The sequence below is a fragment of the Meriones unguiculatus genome, chromosome 6 (genome assembly GCF_030254825.1).
Source record: "Meriones unguiculatus strain TT.TT164.6M chromosome 6, Bangor_MerUng_6.1, whole genome shotgun sequence".
NCBI classification, from domain to species: domain Eukaryota; kingdom Metazoa; phylum Chordata; class Mammalia; order Rodentia; family Muridae; genus Meriones; species Meriones unguiculatus.
In genome coordinates, this window is record NC_083354.1 from 30,381,179 (window position 1) to 30,394,266 (window position 13,088).

At 51.3% G+C, this 13,088-nt stretch overlaps 1 protein-coding gene across 5 annotated transcripts in view; it reads left to right on the forward strand.

The window, feature by feature from the left end:
- Positions 1–13,088, forward strand: part of Zdhhc3 (zinc finger DHHC-type palmitoyltransferase 3) — a 43,793-nt gene that overhangs the window by 26,612 nt on the left and 4,093 nt on the right. For 4 of the 5 annotated variants that reach the window (XM_021661180.2, XM_060384999.1, XM_060384998.1 and 1 more), the window contains 3 exons: positions 3,329–3,425; positions 4,028–4,109; positions 5,487–5,617. In XM_021661180.2, the coding sequence (XP_021516855.2) occupies positions 3,329–3,425; positions 4,028–4,109; positions 5,487–5,617 (310 nt within the window). Of the gene's footprint in view, positions 1–3,328; positions 3,426–4,027; positions 4,110–5,486; positions 5,618–7,784; positions 9,318–13,088 lie in introns of those variants that run through there. The other variant, XM_021661181.2, reaches the window with a different exon arrangement.

The following is a 13,088-nucleotide window of genomic DNA, read 5'->3' on the forward strand; positions in this document are numbered from 1 at the left end:
TAGGTCCTTGTGGGGCTCTGGCTTTACCCAGATCTCTAATTTGATGGTGGTTTACACAATGGCATCTGTGTGAATGTTTGAGAAGTGCTGTTTCTCCTGAGGACTTCTGTCTTGGGTTAACTTGCCTCTGGTGTGTGTTGAGGGTGTGTGTGTGTTTATCTTGGTTTCAGGTAGAAGTCTACACCTGCACCTCTTTCTGTATTCCCCCGCTTCTGGTGATTGATACTGTCTCCATTTCCAGAGCTCTATGGGGTTGGTAGCCACACACAAACCTTCCATCTAGAGCAGTGGTTCTTAACCTTCCTAATGCTGAGACCCTTTAATTTAGTTCCTCATGTTGTGGTGACCCCAACAATAACGTTGTTTTTGTTGCTATTTCATAGCTGTGATTTTGCTTCTCTTCTGAGTTATAATGTAAATATCTGGTGTATAGGTATCTGCTATGCAGCCCTCGTGAAAGGGTCCATCAAGGGGTGGAAACCCACAGCCTGGAGCCACTGATCTGGATATGCCTTCCAGCTGGGTGTCTGCAGTGGGCCTTTCCCCCCAGCAGAAGCTGTAATCCCAGGCCGCTTTCTTCTGTTGGAGTCCTCCCATTTGTGAGGACCAGGGAGCATATGCTACTGTAGAGCCTCGGGCTCATGTGCTAAGCTCCCAGGGGAGGCAAAGCCTGGCTGTGGCTGGGCCTCGCACTCCGTGCTCCCCGTACCCCTGCCATGCATACACTGAGGCTGAGCCCTCTCCAGCCTCCTAGACCCCTGATAGACTCCTTCCTGTTGCTTAGCCTCCCAGTCCTTCGAGTCAGCAAACACGTCTTCATGTGACCTGGTGCTCGTATTAGGAACAGGTGATGGTCTAGGCTGAACTAAGGGCCTGTGTTTTTGAGCAGATACAGAATGGAGATCTGCTCTTTCCTTGGCTGCACTGTCTCCCCAGGGCTGTTCTAGGAGAGAGTATAGGGTGCTCTTAGTTTACCACACTTTTGTCAGGCAGTGGGGGTGTGTAATGAAAACCTTTGTCTGAAACCGTGGCCCCCTAGGTCTCTCCCCTACTTTGCTGTGGTTCCACCCTTTTCTAGTTCTGTATCTTATCTTTTCTGAGCTCTAGCACTCAAACTCAGACCCAGCTAGGCGAGCCCAGGGCTCAACTCTGGTTTATAGTGGTGGGTGAGAAATAGCCCTAAGCCTGAGCCCCTCCCACACACAGCCCAGGCGTACCTGTGCTCCGTGACAGTGTGGTAGATGATGCTGCCGGAAGAACGATCGTTCCTGGAACATGGTTGGGTCTCTAATGCTGGCTCAGCACCCAGGGTAGTTAAAGAACTTTTGCTAGAGGCTGGAAGGCTACATGCCAGAGACGGTTGCAGATGCCTCCTGGAGATGAAACACAACCCAGGAGTGGCTATGTTAATGCATGTAAGCCAAAGAGCCTGTCAAAGTTTTCTGAAATTTGGGAGCTGAAAAGTGGCAAGGAAGTGGTAGGAAGAAGGGAGGGAAAGTGCTGCTTTTGAAAACAGTGGTGTAAGAGATAGAAGGCATAGCACAACACGCTTCCATCCTGAGCACGTGTGTGTGGAGTGCCTACTGTTGCTTCACCGCCAGAGTCTACAGCCCTGGTCCAGAGTCCTTACACTGCATGAAGCCGTCTAGCAAGGAGAAGAGAAGTAAGTGCTTCTCTGGCACTTCATATCCTTGAAAACAGGAAACATTTTGGACCCACCCACTTAACGCAATCCTCAAGGGCTACAGTCACTTTCCCCGATCCCGCAAGCCTGTGTTTGTGTAACCTGGTTGCCCAGCGCGCGTCAGCCCCTGTGAAACCCAGCTTCCTGCTCTTCCACACCTGGTCTCTTCAGTGTGAAGGATGGCTTTGCTATGAGAGTTTGTTTAAAATCTCCGTAGGCTACAAAGCCAGAGGCCACCTGGTGCCTCTGTACAGTAGAGCCCTCACTGCCTCCAGCACGTACTTGAAAACCTCCCTAGGAAATAGCAGAGTGGAAGAGGCCATGCTCAGGAGCCTAGGCCAGGAGTGGCTACCTCAGGAGTCTGTGCCTCCGGTGGGTGGGGAATGAAGGACCCTTGAGCTCACTGTGTTGGAAAGACATACTTGTTAGATGAATAGGATGTGGTGAGTGACTATGGGCGGGGCCAGGTACACAGCAAGTCGGAAGGTCAGGCATGGTGGTTCACACCTTTAATCTCAGTGCTTGGGAGGCAAAGGCAGGTGGATTCCTCCAGCACGCACTTGAAAACCTCCCTAGGAAATAGCAGAGTGGAAGAGGCCATGCTCAGGAGCCTAGGCCAGGAGTGGCTACCTCAGGAGTCTGTGCCTCCGGTGGGTGGGGAATGAAGGACCCTTGAGCTCACTGTGTTGGAAAGACATACTCGTTAGATGAATAGGATGTGGTGAGTGACTATGGGCGGGGCCAGGTACACAGCAAGTCGGAAGGTCAGGCATGGTGGTTCACACCTTTAATCTCAGTGCTTGGGAGGCAAAGGCAGGTGGATTTCTGAGTGTGAAGCCAGCCTAGTCTACAGAGCAAGTTCCAAGACAAGAAGGTTAAATTGTCATGAAAAGCAAAAAACAGACAAAACAGGTGTTTAGACTTCTCGTACATAATTCACATGTGTTTTCATGTGTGGTTTTAGAACTGGTAACCGAAAAGGCAGAACAGACAGACCAGTGGTTGGGTTGCTTGGCCTGACTGCTTCCTTCTGCATCCATGTTGGACCTCCTTTTTTTGCCTTTCTGCTCCTGGAGATCATGGAACTAGGGTAGCATTTCTAAGTAGCGCCTGTTGGCAGCATGCCTGTGTCATGAGGCCTTTCGAGTGATGGGGAAGGGCAAGGGTGGAGAACAGTATGCAGCCTCTGCTCGTCTGAGGCCAACTGACAGGAACCCACAGCTTGCTGAGGTGGTGCAGCAGATCCATGTCTGTCGAGCTCCTGGAACTTGTGCCTGCCTTTTCCCCCTCCGCATCCTGTCCTACAGCGGCACTTCCTGAGATCATCTCCCTTGGCCTCCTCAGGAAGGCCAGTTCTAAGTTTTGTGAGACTTCAGAATAGCCTCTTCCCTGGGCCGGATCTAGCCTCTCGGTGTGTGCAGATGCCTGGAAGCAAATGCTTCTGGCTCCTATGGGGAATGGTTGACCTGGAAGTCCCGCCTGCCGTCCAGCACAAACCACTGCAACTGCCACTGGCGCCCAGGGCGGGAGCAGAGACCTCAGGGTCACCCCGGCACCTGCTGGTTTGCTTCTTGTATAGCGATTGTTTTCAAACTGTGTATGGTGATAATCCCCACTGAAGGTCTGCGTTCTGGGTCATTTCAGTGTTTGTAAGCGGTGCATTCGCAAGATGGACCACCACTGTCCTTGGGTCAATAACTGTGTCGGCGAGAACAACCAGAAGTACTTTGTCCTGTTTACAGTAAGTCAGCTTTGGACTGGGCGCTGCCCCATGAGGTGGGGGAAGTCTTTTCTTCCGTGGGAGATCTCAGCCCTCGTAGCAGTCTTGGTTCCTGTTGAGAATGCCGCCTGCCTGTTTGTCTCTCTGCCTTCTTACTCTGGGATTTCTCTGGCTCAACAAGTGTCCTTCCCTGTCTCTGCATGTATAGAGCTGGTTTGGTGTGACCAGCTGGAGGCACGTGCTGTGTTCTGGGCACCACTCCTGCGCCGGGCCCACGTGGCTAAAGGAGGCAGTGTTGCTGGTGTCTCAGGCTCTGAGCTGCAGGGAGGTGGAGAATCGGCACTCTAACTCTTTAAGCAGCAGCAGCAGTCCTGTGCCTCACACACCGAGTCATGCTTGTGTTTAGGCTGTGCATCTGTTTTGGCTTGACATTGCTAGAGAATGGCTGAGAACGTCCCACTCCAAACAGGAAGTAGGAGTCTGTGGGCTGGAGGAGTCAGATAGCTGTCTGGCCTCGGCCTAGCAAAATGTTCCAGTAGAATGTATTCTGAGTAGCTGTTCAAGGAGACTGCAGAGTTAGGAGACTCTCCCAACACTGGCTCAGCACTGCTTTCCTGTTTCAGATGTACATAGCTCTCATTTCCTTGCACGCCCTCATCATGGTGGGATTCCACTTCCTGCATTGCTTTGAAGAGGACTGGACAAGTAAGTATTACCAGGGTTTCTCTTCCTGCTGTAGAGATGGTGGAGGGCCCCAGTGCATGGCTCTCTGTGCCCTTTCCAGTACCAGGCCCAGACTCATTGTGTAGATCCTTTGAAGCCCTCCAGACTGATCAGCTCCTAAGAGGTAGAAGTCTTTTTTTATGACAAGAAGCAGCCCTTCCGTTTAGACAGGTGACATAATATGTTGGACAGGACCAGCCTGAGTGTGTCGCTGGAGAGAACAGGCTCCAAGTGAACAGAGGCCAGGATCCTGAGGAGGCAGCGGGAGAGAGCTTTGCATCTTGGTCTGCAAGGGCCTTGTTTTACTTTTTGCTGCTGGAGATAGAGCCCAGGGCTACAATAGGCGAGGTCTCCTCCCCTAAGCAACACCCCGTCTCTAAACAGGGCACTGTAATTAAACCCTTTTACCCCACTCTCCCAGAGACCCATTTTTAACTTTTTGTGTGGGGCATAGAGGATTTTTTAACTCTGTATATTTTTTGTATACTAATTATTTTCATATTGTTTGTCTTAATAATACTTAGATTAAGGTTGTAAACAATTTCTCCCTGCTTCCTAATTATCCCATTTAAATGTGCAGATTTAAAATGGGGAGAAAGTGGTGGGAAAGCACAAAATAATAAGCAGCTACAGAAGAGGCTAGATCTTTCACACTCGGGATCTGCAAGGCAGATGACCTGAGCAGGGAACCCTAGGAGAGTGCCCTCTTCCTTCTACTGTTTTCACTCTTTTGCCCTCTCTGTGCCCACCACAGTTCTGAGTGGAGGTCCCATCTGCAGAGCTGAGTGGGTCCAGCGAGTCCTGCTCACTTGGTGAACATTCTGAAAGTACATTTATTCTGTTAGGCCCTGGCAATCCAGGTCAGTTCTGGTGTAGCCTTGGTAACTTGATACAGGATGTCCAACGAGGTCATTTTATCATCACGAACCTCCTTCCTGTATCAGGCTAACTGGACAATGATAGCATGACCCAGACTGTCACAGAAGTGACTGTCTTTACTTTTGCCCACTAACAGGGCCGTTAGGGTGCACCAGGAGCCAGGCAATATGCAAAGGGTATTAGGAGCACTGCTTTGTTCAGGCTCTACAAGCCCCAAGATAGGAGCATGCTCCTCATTTATAGATGACAGAAGCTGGGGTCAAAGATGAGCATAGTCCCAAGATCTCTTACCAGAAAAGAGGGCGAGTGGCTCAAGTCTTGGTGTCAAGCAGGCGTTCAAACCTGAGGTGTGCTAGTTAGGGAAGAGGAATCCCGCTGGGCCCGGTCTCTTGAGGGAGTAAGATGAAGGTAGGGTGGGTGCTTGTGGAGTGGAGCAGGGAGCCGTGCAGCCAGCACAATCCCATGTTGCTTTCCTTGCAGAGTGCAGCTCTTTCTCGCCGCCTACCACGGTCATCCTGCTCATCCTGCTGTGCTTTGAGGCGCTGCTCTTCCTCATTTTTACATCAGTGATGTTTGGGACCCAAGTGCACTCCATCTGCACAGATGAGACGGTAAGCAGGGTGCCTACCTCCTCCAGCCTACTTTTTTTTTTTTTAATGTATTTCTTTATTATGTATACAATGCTCTGTCAGTATGTATGCCTGCAGGAAAGGGCACCAGGTGTCATCATAGATGACATCTATGGTTGTGAGCCACCATGTGGTTGCTGGGAATTCAACTCAGGTCCTCTGGAAGAGCAGCCAGTGCTCTTAACCTCTGAGCCATCTCTCCAGTCCCTAGCCTACTCTTTCGGAACCCAAGTCAGGGATCGGTGCTCAGGGTTCAGGGCACAGTCTGTTCCAGGGACCTTGGTCTATGCAGGTTTGGCTGGTCGCATGGGAACGGCCCTGCCTGCAGCCTTAGGCAGAAGGTTGCCTTTAACACGATTCCGTCTTTATTACACAGTGTGCCCTGTCAGGCATTGTGCCAGGCTCTTGTCCTTCCCCCGCCCCTAAGGCTTCTAGACATCATCTTCTAGAACTGATGTCATGACTCGATCCAGGAGACAGATCTGCTTTGAGGCCGCAGGGCAGCACATTCTGGTCCTTGCCATCCTCTTGTTCTCTCACCCACTTACTTCCTACCCTACAGCCAACTTCTGGCCTTCTAGAGATGGTCAGGACCCTTGACATGGTGGTGATGTAGTTTTTTGACTTCTTTGCTTTGGGTTCTGTAAGGTGGGTAGGCAGCACTTTGTCCTGAATGTGCTAAAGACTCACGGGGACGTGGACTCGACCCCTTGCTTGCTCCTGGCTTTGTGAGTACTGCCCACTCACTGCCCCAGGTAGAGGCTCCCAGCTGTGCTCTAGGGGCCGATGCGCCTCGTAACCAGCATTTGATGGAGGACAGCTTCTTCCGAGGCTTCAGGTGCTCCTGCTCTGTGGGCCTAAAAGCAGAGAGGGGACAGTGCTGCCCACTGCCAAAGCGCCATTGTATGCTCTAGGTGGTCCCTAGTGTTTTTGACGTTGGATCCTTTAGCCACTGTGTTTCATCTATGCGAATTCATGTCATTGCAAAAGGTTTGGCAAACATAGTAGCTTTGGTGTCTATTCAGCCGTATATCCAACTGGCTAATGGGACCAGCTGCTCCACAGAAGCCCGTTAGGGAGCCCAAATGTGACTGTCGGGCCCTGCTTATTTGGGGAGTACTTCCAGGTTTTCCAAAACATGTTCTGGGGCAAAAAGGGTAAACTGACAAACTGGTCCTGTTTTTCTTCTTTATCAAGATTGACCCTAAAGATAATTGTGTTGCCTGTGGTCTGTGGGGAGAGCAGCAGCACCCTTCACTGGTGTCTTCCGGGATCCTGTGAGACAAACATGGGCTTTCCCACCCCTCTTTGGGCAGAGACTCATAGCAGACAGGCAGCGCCTGCTCTCTGCTGCTCTAGAGGCTCAACAGCTCTGTTTGAAGGACCAAAAGGAAACTTTCCCCCTAGTCCCTGTTTTGTCTTTTGTTTTTGTTTTCCTGAGCCTTTGAGGGAAAGTGGCACAAGCCTTGACCCCTGTGCTTCTCCTGGAAGAAGCTCTGGGAGATCCTCTTCACCTCACCACGACCCAGGCCGCAAGCTGCTCTCCCTCTAACCAGCACTAATTCCCTCTTCCTCTCGTGGTGATTCCTCCACTCACCAGCTGTCACTCTTGCTGTCTCACCCTGTCCCTGTGTGTCTCCCCACCCTGCTCAGTGGCTCTTCTCGGCCCTCTGGGCTGGGGAGACAGTGCCAGAGCAGTCATTTCAGCTGCTGCTTTTTTTTTTTTTCTTCTGCAAAGTGGTCATTGTAGCTTCAGCTCTCCTGTGCATACTTCCCTACCAACAGCCACCACTGGTTGCCAGAATCTCAAGCTCCCATATTACATCCACAGGTGCCTCAGAGCACTTTCTGACGCAGCAAGGGCTCAGGACTAGACGGTGTCCATCCTGTTGGCAGCGGTGGCCTGGCTGCCCACTGAGAGCTCACTGTCCCGTCCTTCTCAGGGGCTTGTAAGCGTGTGCTCACCGGAAACCACTTTGAGTGGCGCTTCCTAAGAGGCAGGAGAAGGCGGCACCGTGTAGGCAGCTTCAGAGCTTTGCAGAAGCAGTGTCCAGTCTGCGGTGTCCAGTCTGGTCCCTGAGGCTCGTGGGCGTCCCCAGACTGCAGCAGTGGAGCACTTGACTGAAAGTGTGATTGTTCTTGTTTTCAGGGAATAGAACAATTGAAAAAGGAAGAGAGAAGATGGGCTAAAAAAACAAAGTGGATGAACATGAAAGCGGTTTTTGGCCACCCTTTCTCTCTAGGCTGGGCCAGCCCCTTTGCCACACCAGACCAAGGGAAGGCAGACCCGTACCAGTATGTGGTCTGAAGGACCCTGACCAGCATTGCCACTCAGACCACACCATGGCACCGTCCCATCTGCTCTCGTGAATGTTTAGGCCAAAAGCAAAACAAACTGACTACTCTTAAAACTTTTTTATGTCTTCAGAAAAATGGCTGAGCATTGCAGAGAAAAAAAAGTCCCCATGTTTTATTTTAAAAAAAAAATCATCCTTTCAAATTTTTGATGACTGAAGCTGCTCTTTTTCCTTTTAAAATCACTTCTCTGGCCTCTTTCCTCTCTGCTGTCTGTCAGCATGACTAACGTGGAGGGTGCTGCCCAGGCTCCGCCCCGTCTACTAATGGAATGGCCCTCGATGCTGTGCGTGGATGGACTGGCCCAGTAGGAAGCCGAGAGGGCCCTGACCTCCTCCTGCCCACAGGCAGCACTGTCACGTGCAGGACAGAACCTCCTCGAAGACGTGTCATCCCTTGAGGCCTAAGAATGGCAAGATTGGGCTGGAGCCTTCCTAAGGGCCCTTGGTGCAGTGGTCCCCTGCCCAGGTGGACACAGGCGGTCTCATTCTCAAAGCTGCTTGCCGGCTTGTACCTGACGGGCGTACAGAACGGTTTTGGGGAGGTGGGAGAGGTAAAGGGGCCTTTGTATTCTGAACCTGCAGTTACGTCCCTCTGGCTTTTTGGAAGACTATGAATGAAAGATGTTTTCCAGTTTTAAAATGCCTTATGCAATCACATGAGGGAAAACACAAATTCAGGCAGGCTGCAACTATTTCCTATCCCAGTTCCTGCCCTTTCCCAGCAAGCTGTCAGTCAAGCTGTGTCCATTCTGAGGGAAACCGACAGGCCACCTGTCAGGGTCATCTCATTCATGGCACAGACTCTCTGTCATGGGCACAGACTCTCTGGAGTTTAATCCTCTGGATGTGCATAGACCGTGTCTTACCTGTGTTTAGCCTGGGCGGTGGTTGTAGGTGTTAGGCCACATTCTTAGAGCTGCCAGGTAGCTTCCCACTCACCTGCTTCTCAGCTGACACAGACTGGCTTTCCCATCAGCAGGCACTGTCCGCGCAGTCCCACAGGAAAGAGCTGGTCTTGAGCTAGGGAAGGGCCAGGAGATGAAGGAGGTGCTGGGAGAAGCCCGCTCTTGACAGAACAGCCTGTTTGGACCCTCAGCACCATGAAGTCCTCCACACCAGTGGGCTTTAAAGCAGTCACCACAAATCTCCTTTTTTAGCTTTTGCTTGGGGCTGGGATAGGGATAGGGTTTTTCACTCTAGGTCTGGGGAGGAAAGAAATTGCGGTAGCCCTGTGATTCTTCAGAAGCCAGGGGGACACTCTGCCTCTTTCCAGCTCTGTCAGTGCTTCCACATGGAGACAATGCAATAAACCTTTTCCAAACCTCTGATCTGTCCGCTCTCTCCGCAAGGCTTGTGCGGAAGGGCAGGCCATGTAGGCTGCAGGGTGAGAGAGTTTGGTTTTGTCCTTAAAGGCTATCGATGGCCTTTCTGAGGTCAGAATGTGTGTGTGTTAGTGGAGAGGGTGCTCTCTGGCTCCAAGAGGTCAATCTCTGGAGTCTAGATCAGAGTCTACCAACAGTGCTAGAGTGCTGCTCTGGGGGTTCTTGCTGATGGGGTCAAGTGATGACAGATGAGGAAACCCTGGGGCAGTTAACTGAGGGCGTGGCCACCTTCCCTACCTCAGCAGGCTTTGACTTGCCTCTGCTGTGCTGTTTAGGCTGAGATCCTGAGTGTGTGTGTGTGATTTTACACCTAATTTTATATATTTACATACATAGGCTATTTTAGATGAAGTTCATAGCATTTGTTCTCCGGGTGCCTTTTAAATTTTGTTTATAGTTCTCTGGGCATATGTGAAAGGTGTGGCCTGCTCCGGGCTCAGCAAGTTGGAAGGGTGTAGGCTCGCTGGAACACTCGGGAAAGAACATGGTGGCCAGCAAGCAACACTGCAGCTATGGTTTCTGTTACCACCCTTCCGTCCTTCTCTTCCTCCCTCCCCCACAATTTTCTCCTCAAGACTGGAACTCAGGAAACAGCCTTTTTAAAAAGTGGCATCTTTTGAATGGCCCGTAGCTTTCCCCCATGGAGTTTCTGAGGACTGTAGCAGGCGGTACTGCAGGAATTTGAATCCTGGACCGCAAGCTCGCCGTCTGCATGGATGTGCCCTCAGCTCCTAGGTTCCATCCAAGTCTGCCTCTGTATGATTAGAAGCCAGAGACTGCCAAGTGGCTGTTCTTACTGCTCAAGCCGGAGCAAAAGGGTCTCAAAACAGGACTACCCAGGGTGGCCTATGTGTCCCATTTCATTTTCTCTGAGGGCACAATTACCAAGCTGTGTGTTAACAAGTGTTCTGCCCCTGCGTCCTCTGGTGCCTTCAAGTGGAGTAAGAGGACCTTTCTCATGCCCCACTCTGGAAAGTGAGCCCTTCTGCCTGTCTTTCAGAATGGGAGCTCTGGAGAGTAAGAGTGAAGAGGACACGGCCAGTTGTTGACCATTTCTTGGTGTCGTGTCTGCTCGGCTTGGTGACATGTATACAGGGCACACCAAGTGGAAATGTCTGGGCCTGCCTCTCCTTGGTGCCATTATACCTTTGTCCCACTCGGACCTTAGAGGAGGTCAAGGGTGGCCAGCCTTCGATTGCTGTGCCTCATGCAAGATGGGCATCACAGACACCCACTCCAGGAGGGTGGCCCTGGGCTCTCCAAACCACCCTGATTTGTTTTCAAGTTCTCTTCTTTCATAGTGAAGCACACCAGCTTCACTTTGAACTTGGTGAACTAGCCAAGGGGCACAGTGGTTCCGGGCTAGGAGGGCGTCCTTGTTCGTGCAGTGCTAAGGGACAAGCTCAGAGCTTACAGGGGTGAGGCTTCAGGTTAGCCCTGTGGCGGCCGCCAGCTGGGAGGTGGTATCTGAGGCCAGCAGGTGCACACACTGATCAGCCACTGACCTTCTAGTTGGTTGTCTGCGACCTCTCAGCCTCTGAGGATCCTTAAACATGTTTTTCAAGCCTGTCTTTACCAATGGCACCTTTACTGAAGAGCCAGCAGGAGGGGCAAAACCAAGGAACCAACTTTCCAGTGAGTTCTCCAGACCCACAGTGTTTGAGCAGCCCAGCCATAGGCAGTTCCTGCTCTTCATTTTCTGCTGTGGTTCATTGCTCACAGGGCTGACCGTCTGAAGCCAGCCATGGTGGTGCACGTGTGTGACCTGAGCAGGTTCGGAAGCGGAGGCCACGATCAATTCAGGGTCGTTCCTGTCTCTTTAGGGAGTTCAAGGTTAGCCTGTGCTACATGAGACCCTATCTCAAGAAACAGCTCATAACGAGCCAGGTACCGTGATGTGTGTCTGTAGTCCCAATACTCAGAAGTAGGGCAGGAGGATGGCTTGATACAGGAGTTCAAGACCAGCCTAGGCAGCACAGTGAGACCCTATTTCAGAAATAGGAAAAAAAGCCACTGAACAGCATGTTTTCCCAAACCAGGGCCTTCACCTTAAGTTGTAGCTTGAACAAAGCAGAGAGGCCCCAGGTCTTTCCATCCTCCACCCTTAACAAATGGAGCAGAGGCCCCGGATCCTCCTCTACTCTATGGACCAAGAAGAGCCGAGGAGTAATGAGCAGCCCTGCAGGGGTGGCGTGCCAGAGACCCTCTGGGGCACCACAGCTCTGCTGCGGACTAAAGGGCGTCCAGAGTTCTTCAGCTGGGGTGGGGTTCGGTGGCAGCACCTAACTCAGCGTGTGCCAAAAGACAGATGAGCAGCCATTCTCGGGACGTGTAAGCGCTGGATAGATGCGCAGGTAGAGAGTGTGGGGTTGGTTTCTGTGTGTAACAGCTGCGCTGGAGCTGAGCTTTTCTAATCAGGGTCACCAGCGTTCCTTAAAAATTCTGTTGTTGAGGTGCTAGATTTGAGACAAGGTCTTTCTCTGTGTAACCCTGGCTAGTCTAGAACATACAGGGATGCTCCTGCCTCTGCCTCCTGAGTGCTGGGATTAAAGACACGCACCACCAGGCCCAGCAAAACATTGCCTGCTGAATGATGCTTCAGAGTATTTTGGTTGTGAATGTGCGTGTTCTGGGTTGTAACAGGAAGACTGTAAAGCTGCTGGCGTCATCTGACCAGCTCTATAAAGCCTTCTAGAGGAGTGCTAGCCAAGTCCTCTGCTGGCACCGGGGTCATATTCCAGGAAACTGACAGGTCACACTCCACAGGATGTGCAGTTGAGGCCCAGTGCCAGCTCATTGGGTCAGTCACTGTTCTCTTGAGCCTGACATGGCTATGCACACCTATAGAAAAAAAAACAAAACTGTAGGTTTTTGTCTTCAGGAAACCTTTAAGTCTACACAAGACTCCCAGAAAAGGAAGCCGTCAGGCCTGATCAGTGAGTGTATTTAGAATATTTTCTTTCCCGACTCAAAGCTGACACTCCTGGTGTCTATGCAAGTAGCTGCTAAGGAACGCCAGCACACAGGCCAGTTGATCTAACAGCATGGGGCAGCCGCAGTCCTGCGCTTGCTCCGTGCTGCACCTGACTTTGAGATCCACAGAGTGAGGCTGTCAGAGAATGGGGAAAACACCTGGTGGAGAGAAAAGGGCACTTGTTCCTGCATGACCTTCCGAGCACGCTCGGGCTGCTGTCCCGGCTATCAGGATGTCAGTATTGACGCCTTCCTCTCGTCATAATGCCCGCCTGGCCTGACTGGCGCAGGTGGTCACGAGGCAGAGGGTGCAGGCTTTCCAAAAGTGAGTTGCCTCTGCTGTCGGAGCTGGTGTAAGAAGGGTGTGGCCCGAGGGACAGCTAACACTCAGCTGTCACCTGATTCTCGTTCTGACTGTAACACTAAGCCTTGCTCCACGGTAAAACATGAAAGGTGGACAAGTCCACGGAAATAACACCGTCTGCAAAGGTGACAGTTCCAATGTGCATACAGCTCCTCCTCCGAGCTACAACAGGTCACTGGATGGCCCAGGGTCATGCACAACTGCCAACAGTTTCTCGTTGCTACATACTGCTCTGATTTATAAAATTACTCTACATTAACTGCAAATGCCATTCTCAATTATAACTCTCATTATAATTCAGTGTCAAGTCTTGTAGTGCAAAATCTGTATCTTAGATTATTTTGTTGCTGTTTGTTTGTTATATGTTTGTTTAGCTT